The following is a 16,654-nucleotide window of genomic DNA, read 5'->3' on the forward strand; positions in this document are numbered from 1 at the left end:
GAGTTTGGTTTGAAGAGACAATGGAGTTCCTTCTGATTTTGAAATTCTGTGTATAAGATAAATGAAATGAGCTATTACTTTAAACAAGCAGTTGAAAATAAGTGGAATTTGTTACATCATTAACTGGTATGATTTGAAAATACAAGTGGATTTATGGAAATGGATGATTTATTTCATAGCAGGTTATTAATAGAAGTTTGAGAGCTCCAAGGCATTTTCCTAATGTCCCTCGACAACCCACGTGATATACTGAAAAGATCACTGGATTTAGGGTTGGGAGAAACCTGTATTCAAATCCTCCCTTTCATCCCTATTGGCCCTATGAGGATAGGCAAATCACTTGACCTCTTGTGATAGATACTATGCATGTTTTGTGTGGACAGAGTAGAACACTGGCAAAGATTATTTCTTTTTCTTTTTTTCTTTTTTTTTTTTTTGGCTGAGGCAATTGGGGTTAAGTGACTTGCCCAGGGTCACACAGCTAGGAAATGTTAAGTATTTGAGGCCATATTTGAACTCAGGTCCTCTTGACTTCAGGGCTGGTGCTCTATCCACTGCACCACCTAGCTGCCCCTGGCTTTTTTTTTTCTTTTAGGAAATTTTTATTAAATGTTTTTATCTCTTAAAACATATGGACAGATAATGTTTCAACATTGACCCTTGCATAGCCTTATGTGTTCCAAAATTTTCCCTCCATTCCCCTAGCTCCTCCCCTAGATGGCAAGCAATCCAAAATATGTCATACATGTTAAAATATATGTTAAATCCAATCTATGTAAACATATTTATACATTTATCTTGCTGCATAAGAAAAATCAGATAAAAAAGGAAAAAAAATGAGAAAGAAAATAAAACGCAAGTAAACAACAAAAAAGAGTGAAAATGCTATGTTGTGATACACACTCAGTTCCGACAGTCCTCTCTTAAGTGTAGATGGCTCTCTCCATCACAAGATCATTGGAACTGGCCTCAGTCATCTCATTGTGGGAAAATTACATCCATCAGAATTGATCGTCATAAAATATTGCTGTTGCCATGTACAGAGATCTCTTGATTCTGCTCATTTCACTTAGCCTCAGTTCATGTAAGCCTCTCCAGGCCTCTATAAAATCATCCTGCTGATCATTTCTTATAGAACAATAATATTCCATAACATTCATACAACATAACTTATTCAGCCATTCTCCAACTGATGGACCTCTCAATTTCCAGGGCTTTTTTTGCCACTACAAAAAGAGCTACCACAAACATTTTTGTGGGTCCCTTTCCCTTAAGATCTCTTTGGTAGAGACACTGCTGGATCAAAGAGGATGCACAGTTCTTAGCAACATTTTTTTACTTAATAGTATTTTATTTTTTCAATTACTATAGAGATAGTTTTCCATATTACTTTTGTAAGATTTTGAGTTCCAAATTTTTTCCCTTCCTCTCTTCTCTCTCTTACCTATTACTCCACCAAGACAGCAAGCATTGCTTAATAAAGCAATGATATAGTCTGATATAGACAACAGTATTTGTGATAACAAATGCTGGAAACAAAATAGGTGATTAGTGAATGACTAGATGTAGTAGAATGTTACTGCACTGTAAAGGATGGATCACATATAAGCACTACATAAATATTAGTGATGACGATGAATTCTTTTTCTCTTTTAAGTGGCTGAGGATAGGTGAGGAAATGAATGCTTGATAATTGTAAAAGTGAAGTATATGACCATATCTTGTATCTCTGAGGCAGAATGAAAAAGAAGCTAATGGGAAATAAGCAAATCAAACAACTGGGAAGGAACTGTTTGAAGGAATGTTTGAAGGAATATCAACATGTCTGAAGGAATAGCAACATAAATGTCAAAGGTCTCTTATATGAGAGCTAGAATTGGAATGGAAAGATTATTCTGGAGGGGTTGGTAAATAACAACTCCAAGAAATCTTTAAAAAGAGATAAATACTTTCTCATTTTTTCCCTTTTTAATTTAATTTTTCTTGTGCACTTTGATAATTGTGGAAATATGTAATGAAGAATTGTACATGTTTAACATAATCAGATTACTTGCCATCAAGGGAAGAGGGTGAGGGAAAGGGAAGGAAAAAAAATTTTGGAACACAAGGTTTTGCAAAGGTGACTGTTATAAATTACCTATGCATATATTTTGAAAATAAGCAGCTTTAATTTTTTAAAAAGGTGATAAATGCTTTGAATGAACAAGCAGAACAATAAAAGCGGAACAAATCACTAAATGACAGTGGAAAATGGAGTCAAGAAGTGGCAGTGGGGAGCAAGAGCTAACTCGCCAACCATGACAATTGATCCAGCTGTTCATCATTAATGTGCATCCTCTTACTTTGTTGTTACTTTTGTTAAAGAGTTGCAATGATTATTCTGATGGTTTCTCTCCTGGATCTCTTTGGGGGCACATATCTAGTAACGGTATTGTTTGATCAAAGGATATAATATGTTGAGAAACATTTCTCATTAGTGCTTGTCTTCCTACAGTCCCTCTAACACAGACCATTTCTGTCTTTGGGGAAGTGTGAAGTGTGAAATGAAACCAGTCATAAAAGAAATTTGTATTTCTCTTATCAGTGATGATGCAGTTTTTCAAATGCTTGTTGATTACAATTCTTTTGAAAAGTTTATGCATTCTTCTTTACTTCCCAAAGGGAATAGATAAGTGGTACAATAGATACAGCAGACAGACCTCTGGATTTGGTGACATGAAGATCTGATTTCAAATTCTCCCCTGGACACTAACTTCTGTTAGCCTGAATAAATCATTTAAACTTCAGCCTCAATTTCTCATCTGGAAAACAGGTTTACTAGGTTGTTGTAAGAATGAAATATTTATAAACTGTATCTATTGAATGCAAATTAAGACAGAAATGTCTTGTGCAGCAATTTTATCAATCAAATAGCATGGGTTTATTAGACATCTACTATGTGCCAGGTGCTATGCTTAGTATGGAGATACAGATCAGACAGTCTCTGCCCTCCAAAAATTAAAAATGCTTTGTTATCCTTGGAATTTGTTGGTAACTATGACTCATTCTGGGTTTTGGTTTTTGCTTTCCCCATCTAATCTGCCATTCTTCCAATTTCTGAACTCTTTTTTACCTGGAACTTTTTGTACTAAAAAGTTCATGTCATAAATGACCTCCCCAAATTGCACCTCCTTGTCTGTGGTATTAGAGATGGGAAACTCATCAAGATGGTGTGAATATAAGCCTGCCTGCATTTTTGTATATAACCCCTTCTGTGGAGTGACCCACCAAGAAAATGGGAAGAATGTTAAAAGATCTTGGCATAACTTGAGATGTAACTAAATCCAAGATGGCCTCTCATATAACCAATAGGTTATATGAGATGAACACATCGAGACTAAAGAGATAATCCTTTTCAAGACCTTGTTCATCAGACAATTTTCAGATGGAGAAATTGAAACCATTTCTAGTCATATGAAAAGGTGCTCTAAATCACTATTGATCAGAGAAATGCAAATTAAAACAACTCTTGAGGAACCACTACACACCTCTCAGATTGGCTAAGATGACAAATTTGGGAGATGTGGGAAAACTGAGACGCTAATACATTGTTGGTGGAATTGTGAACAGATCCAGCCATTCTGGATAGCAATTTGAAACTATGCCCAAAGTTATCAAACTGTGCATATCCTTTGATTCAGCAGTATCTCTACTGGGCTTATATCCTAAAGAGATCTTGAAGGAGGGAAAGGGATCCACATGTGCAAAAATATTTGTGGCAGCCCTTTTTGAAGTGGCAAGAAACTGGAAACTGAATGGATGTCCATCAATTGGAGAATGGCTAAATAAATTATGTTGTTCTAAAAGAAGTGATCAGCAAGACAATTTAGAGAAGCCTAGAGGGACTTACGTGAACTGATGCTAAGTGAAATGAGCAGAATCAAGAGACCATTGTACACGGCAACAGCAATATTATACAACCATCAATTCTGCTGGATGTGATTCTTTCCCACAATGAGATGATTAAGGGCAGTTCCAATTGTTCAGTGATGAAGAGAGCCATCCACACCCAGAGAGAGGACTGTGGGAACTGAGTGTGGATCACAACATAGTATTTTCACTCTTTAGTTGTTTTTCGCTTTTTATTCTTTCCCATTTTTTTTTCCTGTTTGATCTGATTTTTCTTGTGCAAGATAATTGTATAAATGTTTACATATATTGGATTTAACATATATTTTAACATGTATAACATGTTGGATTGCCATCTAGAGGAGGGGGTGGAAGAAAGGAGGGAAAATAATTAAAAATTCAAATTTATGGAAGAGCATAGGATAGTTTAACTCGCAGACCTGTGGAAGAGGGGGGAATTTATGACCAAAGAAGAACTAGAGATCACTATTGACCACAAAATAGAAAATTTTGATTATATCAAATTGAAAAGTTTTTATACAAACAAAACAAATGCAGACAAGATTAGAAGGGAAACAATAAACTGGGAAAACATTTTTACAATCAAAGGTTCTGGTAAAGGCCTCATTTCCAAAATATATAGAGAATTGACTCTAATTTATAAGAAATCAAACCATTCTCCAGTTGATAAATGGTCAAAGGATATGAACAGACAATTCTCAGATGAAGAAATTGAAACTATTTATAGACATATGAAAATATGCTCCAAATCATTATTAATCAGAGAAATGCAAATTAAGACAACTCTGAGATACCACTACACACCTGTCAGATTGGCTAGAGTGACAGGGAAAGATAATGTGGAATGTTGGAGGGGATGTGGGAAAACAGGGGCACCCGATACATTGTTGGTGGAATTGTGAACACATCCAGCCATTCTAGAGAGCAATTTGGAACCATGCTCAAAAAGTTATCAAACTGTGCATACCCCAAAGAGATACTAAAAAAGGGAAAGGGATCTGTATGTGCCAAAATGTTTGTGGCAGCCCTGTTTGTAGTGGCTAGAAGCTGGAAAATGAATGGATGCCTATCAATTGGAGAATGGTTGAGTAAATTGTGGTATATGAACATTATGGAATATTATTGTTCTGTAAGGAATGACCAGCAGGATGAATACAGAGAGGACTGGCGAGACTTACATGAACTGATGTTAAGTGAAACGAGCAGAACCAGGAGATCATTATATATCTCATCAACGAGACTGTTTGAGGATGTATTCTGATGGAAGTGGATCTCTTCGATAAAGAGAGCTTTAATTGATCAAAGATGGACAGAATCAGCTACACCCTAAGAAAGAACACTGGGAAATGAATATAAACTGCTTGCATTTTTGTTTTTCTTCCTGGGTTATTTATACCTTCTGAATTCAATTCTCTCTGTGCAACAAGAAAACTGTTCGGTTCTGCACACATATATTGTATCTAGGATATACTGTAACCTATTCAACATGTAAAGGATTGCTTGCCATCTAGGGGAGGGGGTGGAGGGAAAGAGGGGAAAAATTGGAACAGAAGTGAATGCAAGGGATAATGCTGTAAAAAATTACCCTGGCATGGGTTCTATCAATAAAAAGTTATTAAAAAAAATTCAAATTTAAATCATTCTACCTTTATATCGACGTATCAGCTGATACCATAGTTTGGGGTCAATTACTGCCCTATTTCAATTTTTCCTTCCTGGTTCCTATATCTCCCTCAGTGCACACATATAGAGCTCCTTCCTTAACCTTCCCTTATGTGAGTTAAAACATGCCAAATAAAAACCTCTTCTGCCATTTTCTCTCCCAAGGAGTTGCAATAGACTAGGACAACATCTATGCCCTATTTTTCCCTTCCTCATTTAAGGAAGTTGTAATGTAGCTGAAAGAACAGATCTAGTCAGAGATCAATCTATGGCCTACAACATACAAATGAGATTCAAATCTTCTCGTATTTATTTAGTAAATACTAAACAGGGCAGCTAGATAACACAGTAGATGAGAGGGTAGAGACTAATCAGAAAGACTCATCTTTGAGTTCAAATCTCAAGGTATCTCAAGCCTCAGAAACTTTACTAGCTGGATTACCTGAAGCAAGTCAGTTTACCCTACTGGCCTGAATTTCCTCATCTGTAAAATGAGTTGGAAAATGAAAGGGCAAATCATTTCAATATCTTTGCCAAAAAGTATTGCCCCCAAAGGGGGTCACAGAATCAGATACAATTAAAATGACTGAACACATGCTGGCCACTGTATTAAAGACAGAAGATTAAAAAGGAAAACAACATTGAGGAGATAATACTCAACTGTTTTGTTTATTGCTGCTGTAAAGATGACATTAAATATGTGTATGATGTGTTTTAATCCATAAAGTACTGTTAATATCAATATTACATTATCATTAGAAGCATAAAGCAGGATGCATTGGATACAGAGGACATCAGTTTGAAGCTTTCATACGTTGTAGGCCACAGGTAAGTTACATAAATTCCATGACTTTCATTCTCAACTGCAAAATGAGGGTTGGATTATAGGTAACATCTCTGGTCTCTTCCAACTCTAAATTTACAATCTTTCAAATCCATTTCTCCCAAATAAAGTTATAATGTAGGTCAGAGGCTTACCTATAATTCTCAACTTTGATGTTAAGATGTCTGGTCTCAAAATGTACAGTGGAAATCAGTCTACACCTTATTTTTCCTTCTATATCTACCACTTCTAAAGGTTCCTTGTCATTTCTATGTTTCTCTTTCTTAGTCATAATCAAGTCTAGAAAAACATCCCCTAGTAACTTCCATCATTTGAAAAATGAAATTGTTGAGGCAAGTAATTACTGGACCACTTTGCATTTACCAGATAACTCCAAGTTGTTCATAAAAGGGCTATCACTATTCTACATTACCTCTGGGTCAGCTTTGTGATCTATTTCATGGAACTTATCATTTTCATTTACTAGGCTAGATGGGTGATCAGTTGGATACTCTACACAGCAGCATTTTTCTTTTTCCTTGATCCTCACCCAAATGTTTTCCATTTCTTGCCTCAGATTCATTAATTGCTCTTATAAATATTTCCTAGATAAATAATGTTATCCATATTATCTTTTATCTAAAGGAGCGAATAGATCTTTCCTTTGCTTCATGATTCAATGTATTACCCAAGCCTCAGTAAAGTTTATCTTCATTGTTGTTAATTCCCTTCATTACTTGTAACCTGCATAAATCAGATCTAAAAAAAAAAAAAATAAAAGCTCAAAGACATTCTTCAATAGATAAATGGTCAAAGAACATAAAATGTATATTCTTGTGAAAAAAAAAAAACAAGCTATCAACTGCCACATAAAAAAGTATCCCAAATCAGTGATAAGATAAATATTATAACTCTTAAGGTTCCGCCTCACATCAGATAAGCAAAAATGGAGGGGAAAAAATGCATACGTGCTAGAGCTGTAAATTAACAATCATTCTGTAAATATACCAAATCTCATTAAACTGGGCCTCATAATACTTATGGTTCAGTCACTTTTCAGTTGTGCCAACTCTATGATCCCATTTCGGGTTTTCTTGGCAAAAATATTGACATGGTTTGCCATTTCCTTTTCAACTTAACAGATGGGAAAACCAAGGCAAACTGAGGCCCAAGGCTATTAAGTATCTAAGACCAGATTTGAAGTTAAGTCTTCCTGATTAGCTCTGACAATATCCACTGTACTTTCCTAGCTGCCTAGCCATAACATTACCATGTATAAAACCCCAAAAATATCAAAGAAAAAAGGAAAAAGAAAAATGCACAAAAACATTTACAGCATTAATTCAAAATAATATGCTTCCAACTTCTCTTGTGGTGACAAATTGGTGGTTTTAAGTAAACATTTTCAGTTTACTATTACATATTACTAATACACATATATTCAATTTACATTACACTAAAACATAGTGTAATGTTTTACTTCATTAAATATCATAAAGTTGGGACAGTGCTTTTATTTTTTATTTAGAGGACTACAAAGTTGGTGACAATGATACAAAAAAGAAAAAAGGACAGAAATAATGCTGAAATTATGGTATAGTTTTTTTTTCAAGGTTTTACATAACAGATTCACAATGTCAATACAATCTTGTTCTGTTCTTTTGTATATAAAAAAGTTTATATTAATTGAGGTTATAAAGGGCAATAAGTGACTTCTATAGAAATATAAACTTTAAGGTACATTTCAAATTATTTCTTGGTACTGTAATGAAAACTTACCAATTAACTTACCACTGTTTGTTTACTTGAGATGTTATTAGATATTTTTTGCAACAGAATTTAATCTGTAGCTTATTAATTCAGTGATTTTTAATAAAATCATTTACTTAAGACTAATATGCCTTTACTTTTTGACTCAGGTAGACCAGTAACAGGTATATATATCCCAAGAAGTCAGGCAGAACAGTCTCACATGTATTAAAATCTTCACTGCCACAGTGATTCTGGAAACAAAGAACTGAAAACAAAGTAAGCTAAATTGTATACTTGAATGTAATTCAGAAGAACATGGAAAGATTTATGAACTGATGCACACTTGCAGAATGAAGCAAGTAGATCTAGGAAAACTATACATGCCAACACTGAAAAAACAACGAAATTAAAATGAAGTTATATAACTTTAATGACTGAGCTTTCAACTCAATGAGTTGCATTTTGCATTGTACTCACCACAGTTGAAGGGGATGTGTAAAATATTGTCTATACTACCATATAAGTGAATGAGATTGGTTTTGCTAAACTAAATATCTTGTTCTTACTCTTTGTCATAAAAGAAGGCTTTCTGCATAGGTGAAGGGATAAGACTATATTTGGAAATGGATATTTTAAAAACAAAAGACATGTTTCCCCTCTCTCTTTATTGCTGTCCACTTATGACAAGTGAAATGACATCTCTCATCCTAAAATTCCAGACTCTTCAGAATAAAACTGTTCCTATTTTCTCTTAACCTTACATATCTCCTTAACTTTCATTCATAAAAATCAATGTGAGGATTTTAAAGTGCAAATTGCATTTTTTAAAATTTATAATTACATTCTAATCTCCAATTTGAAAAGAGCTGCCTTTCTAAAGATGATGCTGCCTCAAACTTTATTCAGTTACTTAAAAATAGCAGCAACTAATGCTATGAGGAAAGTTGGCAGCATTATTGTGGACATTAAATGACAATTTGTGCCATATTTTGTAAGTGTTTTCTGCAATGCACTGCCATGCTGTTACCAACACAATAAATCTAACACGAAATTTATAATAATATACTAAACTCTTATCTCTAGTATTTTTATAAAATAACAAAATAATCAACAAGCCAGCTTTTAAAAGATGTCTCAAAAGAGCAAACAATAGTCCAAGAATGGGGCAAAGGAAAAAAAACAGAAGTAGGCAGCCTTCCCCAATACCTGACTGCTGACAAGGGTCATTTTGGATATTTAAAACATAATTCATAAGCCATACAAAATTATCAACTTACAGAACTCAAGCAGTTCTACCTGGTTTTCAACTTATCATCACCCATGGATAATTATGCAAATAATTTCAGAGGTTCTCCACTTCAAATGGATATGAATATTTTGTGTTTTGTTTTGTTTTAAAGCACCAGCTGATAACTTTTGATTCCTTGTCCCTGAAGGAAAAAGCCAAAGCCAGTGGATTTAAAATAGGTGTGGGTTTCTTAAGAAAAATGAAAAACGAAAAAATCATGAAAATACATTTTAATTTTCAAGAATACACAAAAGCAAAACAAATCTATTTTTAAAAGTATGAAGTATTACATCTACAGACTATTTCTAGTTGTAATTATTTCTTACTTTCGAGCAACATTTGCCTTTGCTTAGACAATACAGCAGCAGGTGATAACATTTATCATTTTAAGCTGTGATTGCTTACATTTCAAATACAAACAAATGCAGTATGTCTCAAATCACATCTCAGGCAGTTTAACCTAAAATGTACATTAAATTTGATGTAAAAAAATACAAAAGTCATAATACAAGGAAAAATAGAGAAGATTTTTATAGGGCATACACTCAGAACTTGTAATACATGACAAACTAGCATCTATTCATCAGTGTCATCCTTGTCATTTAGCAACCAAGGGAATGATGAAGGGAAAGAAAATGTTATTACTTTCTTATACCTTATAGAATCTTAAGACTTGGAAGGGACCTCAAAAGTCAATTAGTCTAACCCATATTTGAATGGGAATTCCCTCCCCAACATCCCTGATAAGTAAGCATCCTGAGAAATGGTCATCTAACCTGTACTTGAAGACTTCCAGTGATGGAGAACTCACTATCCTTCAGGACAGTTCATTACATTTTGGTGCATTTTTAATTATTAGAAAAATTTACATTAACTTTATTTAGAAGAGTTTTTATTTCAGTCTACTTTCAAGGTGACGACACCATCAAGTATTCTATTAGCAATCTTACATTTGACTGAATTATACAGATAAGAGAGTATATCTTCCATACCAAATTATTTCCTTAAGATTAAATTATAATCCCTAATTATAATTATTTATATTGTTCCTGAAATTAAACCATACTGGAGAATATTATTTGAGTAGATAAGTCATGCAAATATACTCATATGGTTTTAGGATGATGCTTTTAAATAGCTTTAATTCTTCAGTGACTAATTACTAGTGTTTACTTTTAAACTGTGATATTATTCCAGGTGATGAAAGGAAAAATTGGCATGGATTATCATGAAGCATAGGGAAAACTGAGTTATCCAAGTTAAGCACCATAATACTATGTTTTAAATTTAAGCCATGAGTTGAATTCATTTGTATTTTTCCAAATATTTTACTGGCAAAGCAAAATAAGAGAGGTAAAAAATTTCTTATTTCAAAAAACCAGAAAACATTCCAATGGACTCAATATATTTTTTGGACTCGAATTTTCACACCTACTTTGCCTTGTCTTCCAATTATAGTACTTCTTTTATGAATCCCTGACAATTAACTAATGTCTAAAAATAGAACATGTTAATTGAAAATACTTCCTTCACAAATTATTCAAAGATGCTAGATTTTGTCCTATGTAGGGAAAATTCCTTTCCAAACACATCTGTAATATCCTATAGTCCCTTTATAAGAGTTGAGGCCAAAGGAGAAATGCAGTAATAAATTATTTTTTAAAACCTTTTAAAAATTACTCCCTATAATTTTGTTTTGGGGAGCATTATCTGATCATTTCCAAATTAAATGATTGTTGGTACTTTTCTCCTCAAATTCAGAATTTCATTCCAGAAATCATACACTTAATTGTCCCTATCAACAATGTAATAACCCACTATTCATGTTTTTTAAAAACTCTATATACCAAATACTAATCCAATTTCTCAAGGTCTAAATAGCTTCTCTTGATACTCTATATACAAGTCTCATCTACAACAATTCTCTTTAGTTTAACATGCCTTATTTGTATCCCAATTTATTACCTAAAATGTAATTGTTCTGAAAACACTCATTTTCCCAATTCCCTTCTTGTTCCAAAATCTCCCTTATTTCTCAGTTTTATTCTTTCCCTAAACACAACTGTTTGCTTCTGTTTTTCTCTATCCAAGCTCTAAGCTTCCATTTTGGAAAATATTTTCAGAGAAAGTGCATCAACATGATTATAGATATTCCTCACAAGCAACAAAGCTTACTGCAAAGTAAATTCTTCTTTTCATGAAGCTGTCCATTTAACAGCAGAGCTCTATTCTCATCACTAAAAGGAGAGGCCAAGTTGAAAAGAGTTGGTAAGAAAGCAGTACTATGATCATGCTGAGCACTATGGTACACAGTTAATCATAAAATATTTGAGTTGGGAGTCTAAGCTATGTAGTCAAATTACAAGCTAATAAAACGTGGAGGTACAAATAATTTTTTCCATATTTGGGGAACTTCTAACTCTATACTGATAGCCAAAACTTTCTTTACGTCTTCCTTCAACAGGATCTTTACATACTTACGTAGGTGGCCCGTAATTAATGTAAGGAATATGTATGTTATGTATAAATATATAAAAGTGACAAAATATAAAAGTATTTGTAGCGGTTGCCAGTCTTAGGCAAAATGAGGAAGGCAAAACATCTTTGAGGTTCTCATACTTCAGTTAACTCCTTTCCTCACTCCCCCATCTTATCCTACCTAGTTCTAGCCTATACTACAAGGACCCTTTTCTTATTCTTATTTTAATTGCTGTTAGTTAAAGCTTTAGTTAGGTAGAGACTTCCAACAGAAATATTGACATTTTGATGAAGAACTTTAGACTCAAGGAAGTAGGCTATCTTCTATTCCTTCTATCTTCTATTCCTTCTTATCTATAACAAGATTGGTTAGATTGTCCAAAAGCTAAGGCCAAAAGGCACCCCAAATGTTATCACTTTGGATTGCAAAAATGTGAAAATTGTTAAGATTCTAGCACATTTTAGAAGAGCTACCTAATATTCCAGTCCAAAATTATATAAAGTTCTAGGCTTCATATTGCCTCAAATTACTTTTTCTTACTCCATTCTTAAATGTTTGAAATTCTTTACATAGTTTATTTAAAATAAGGGATCACTGAAAGCTACTCTTAAAAGATATTAATTTATTTTATTTCAAAGAGGTAGTTATAATGTTAAATTGGCAGCATTTGGCATTCTATTTTAAGAGTAATTTAAGTATTTAGATTTTAAAAGGTATCAGTGCCCTGGCATGGATGTAAGAGTAATTTAAATATTTAGATTTTAAAAGGTATCAGTGTCCCTGCCATGGATGTATTTTTTTCCAATAATTATTCAATAGCTGTCAACACTTGTCATTACTAACTGATGAACATTAAATTTTTAAATGGCCTGATGAAGATACTTATTGAAGTCCCCTTTCAACATCAAACAAGTTTAATCCAAATTTGACAACATGGTTGAGATGAAGCAGCAGATTCATCCCATACAGAATAAAAGCTTGTTGAATTTGTTGATGGGAACATTACTTTCACATCTTATATACTCTATGCATACATGTACGTATGTTTGATATCAGTATTTGGAGACCATTCTCTCTAAAGGGGAGATATTCTTTTGCCTCAAATATTTTATAAAGAGAACTACAACACTTGGCAGGAAACAACTGATATGTTTATAAGACTTTGGGAGAAGAAATCATACATAAGGTTCTATTAATATGATAAATTAACAGTACATTATTGGGGAAGATGTCAAGAATGTTACCAGCTCTCCATATTAAGGAAGGACAAAAGAAGTTCCATTTTGGAACTAAAGGAATCCCCAAGGATCATCAAAGTTCTATAGGAATGAGAAAAGTTGATGTTGCAAATCAATTCCAAGGCTCTTCTTTGGAGTACCAGTCAGGGAAACAAAGGTTCTCTCTTTCCTGAGCTCTTCATCCTCAATAACGTGAATAACTCATCACACCATCAAGAGTCACCACAAAGTCACCATATCACTACTGTATATGTTGGTATGAATACACAAAAGTTTCTGGTAGGGTTTATGGATGACTAATTTTAACATTACAACTAAAATTACTAAAAACAAAACTAAAATAACTCAATGATAACTGGTAGAAAGCAAGAATATTTAATATTCAGTGTTCAAGGATATACACACTAACAAAACCATTCTTAAGACTTGAGAAGCATTAATTTATAACTCTTATTTTTAATCATTTACTCCAGAATTATAACCTGGGAGCACAAAATTTATTTACTCTGTAGACAACACTGTTCAAAATACTCAGAAGCATTTATTTGGTCTTTTTTGTTTTTTTAAAAAACATATGGCAAAATGATTTGTCAGAAATATATTCAGGGAAACAAAGATGTCCAAAAAAATTTGAAATAATTTCCAAAAACTTCTAGGATATTAGTATCCATATCAACATAGATTTCTTAAGTGTGTGGTTTCATAATTAAAAAATGAATATTCCACAAATTCCACCAAAAGTTAGTCAATACACTTAATCACTTTGATTTCCCTTAGTATAACAAATGAAAAATACATATGAATAATTTTAAGTTTACAATATTATCTCTAATTATTCCAAGTATATATCCAGATCCAAGAGCTGAGTCTTCTGAGTTGTCTGAGACTCTATTTGTGAAATGTCCCATAAGCAATGAAATCAGAATTTTTTAATGTGTGTGTGTGTGTGTGTGTGTGTGTGTAGTATATATACACACACACTTATACTGTATACACATACATACATACACATACTCTGGAAAGTAGAGAGTCGTCTCATTGTCCATCAAAAACTCAATGGTAAGACTGCAAGAAAAAAAAGGGGGGATGTCAAATTCTAGATTTTATTTAAGTGTTATCAATACTGCCATTAAAAAATGTATGGTATAAGACTTACTCTGAATTTTGACAATAACTGGAATCATTCACCAAAGTTAACAAGAGAAATCCAAAGACTAGGATTTTCTTTTCTTTTTTTGGGGAAAAAAAAGAATATCAAGTCTGAGGTGATCTGATATAGTAGTATGTGGTGAGCCATTTGTCAAAGACTAAATTCCTGAGTAAAAAAAAACACTATAACATTATTTATATAATAAAACATTCCTTATATTAAGCCCATAAAAGGCAGTATTTTTGAGTTAGGAATATGAGGGCTCTCCATTTGGCTCAAATAGCTTTAGTCATTTAACCTCTCAAGGTCATTAAATACAAGTAGCTGAGGACAGTATAAATAACTAAAATTCCAACTTGTACAAGATTAAATACTCTTCTTAATTCTAATGTCTTCCTTCATTTCATTATTTTCTATTTATCCTATATGTAGCTGGTTTGCACATATTTGTTGGTTGTCTCCCCAAGTATGAGCTCCTTGAAGGTAAGTTCTGTCTTTTGCCTCTTTTTATATTTCCTCAGCCCTTAGGATAGTGCCTGGCATATAATACATACTTATCAAAATATTGGCTGACAGATGAAGTCACAGATACAGGCCTTCTCTATCTTCTTCCCATTTCCAATCCATAGACACAAAGGTAAAATATAGAGACAAGGCTATTTTGGCCTTGCTTCCAATGAAATGATTTTAATAAAAAATAGTTTTATTTTCTAAAGTTCATTTTCCTTTTAATAAAACTGCTAACAGAGAAAAATAGTACCTGTCCCAGGAATTGGAAACTCCTTCTCATTAGGTATTTATACCTGAAACCCTTCTTTCTCTAGTTTTGTAGTGGAGGAGCAACAACATAATAAAGTTCCAGTCATAATATTTTCTCTCCTGCCACCTCTCTTCCAATCCAGGCCCACTAATATATACAGGAGTACTGCCTACCCCAAGTTCCATCAATAGCTGGAAAGAAAGTAAATCTTCAACTACTTTCTTTTAACTATCACAAAATATTAAGTTAAATACTCACATGGTGACCACCAGGCATTGGTGGAGCACCAGTAGGTCCAGAAGGCACTTGAAAAGGATTATTAGGAGTAAGATAGAGTCCTGGTGCAGGATATGAACCCATAGGTGCAGGGAATGGAGCTGGTGCAGGTGGTCCCCATGCTCCAGGTGGGACAGCTCCCCATGGAATAGGTGGTGCTGTCGTTGGTGCTTGGGGAGGAGTAGGATATGGCCCTGCAGATGGATATGGCATATTAGGAGTAGGGTACTGCCCTCCCACTCCTGGTGTCCATGGTGCAGAAGGCATGGATCCCCATGGCCCTAAAGGACCAGCTGTAGCTGGATCTGTGGGTGTACCATATGGCCTCGGAAGCTCTGGAAAAGGCATATTTGGTGTAGGATATGGCCCTGTAGGGCCAGGACCTGACACAGATGGAGTTGGATAAGGACCACCAGGGAGAGGACAAGATGGTCCAGAGGGAGGAAAAGGCCCTGGTGGTCCAGGGGGTGGTCCAGCAGGCACTGAAGGATATATTCCTGTGGGCGTAGGTCCAAAAGGCACACTGGAAGGTGATGCACTTGATGGAAGTCCAGCTGGCACAGAAGGTGGAGCACTTGGGTTATTCCAAGGACTGGAACCTTGCCAGCACTGTGGTGGTTGACCAGGTTTTGTACCGTTCACAGTGGAATTTTTGGCAGGCGAATGTTCTGGTAGAGCATCTGCCAACTAGAAAACAAAGCAGAACTGTTTTTGCTATCTTTCTCAATAGATAAATGAATTGATTAAAAAATCCCACCACAAAAATCTGCAAATGCTATCTTCTAAAGGTAAAACGTGTCTGCACCAGTAGCAGAATCATTTTAAAACACTACCACTGGCACATTAAAATCTTAATACATTAATAGGTACTTTTTCAAGTAAAGATTTCCCAGAGAGATCTTATAACTCTTTTTACTTACATATTTTAAGATCAAAAATTAAAAATATTTTTGAAAATGCTCAAATGACTACAAAGTCATGATTATGTGCAATTTAAAAGTTCAATTAATTATTCATTTATAATATTATAAAAGATAAATAGATCAACTTACTGAAAATTCATCAGACATTTTCCTGAAAAACAAAAGAAAAAATATTTCAGGGACAATTCTTAAGAGAATCAGTAGGACATATATCAGAAGTCAGTTTTGTTTTATAAAAAGAATTTGCTTAATAATAACAACTATGTTATTAAAGTATATGAAAATGAAAGCTATTAAATTATAAATGTTATCACTTGTATCTCTATTATTTCAAAATAGTAAAGATAGTTTCATCTCCAAAATTTTAGACTATCTTCAATGTTGAGATTGGTCT

The 16,654-nt window shown here is 33.9% G+C and overlaps 1 protein-coding gene across 1 annotated transcript; it reads right to left on the minus strand.

The window, feature by feature from the left end:
• Positions 1-13,503: 13,503 nt before the first annotated feature.
• Positions 13,504-16,407, minus strand: MAPK1IP1L (mitogen-activated protein kinase 1 interacting protein 1 like). The gene is made up of 3 exons (XM_051973680.1): positions 16,390-16,407; positions 15,320-16,024; positions 13,504-14,216 (listed from the first exon to the last, which is right to left on the minus strand). The coding sequence occupies exons 1-3, from the start codon at positions 16,405-16,407 to the stop codon at positions 14,205-14,207; spliced, it is 735 nt and encodes a 244-aa protein (XP_051829640.1). The 3' UTR covers positions 13,504-14,204.
• Between the last annotated feature and the right edge of the window lie 247 nt (positions 16,408-16,654).

Source organism: Antechinus flavipes, chromosome 2 (genome assembly GCF_016432865.1).
Source record: "Antechinus flavipes isolate AdamAnt ecotype Samford, QLD, Australia chromosome 2, AdamAnt_v2, whole genome shotgun sequence".
Taxonomy (NCBI): Eukaryota; Metazoa; Chordata; class Mammalia; order Dasyuromorphia; family Dasyuridae; genus Antechinus; species Antechinus flavipes.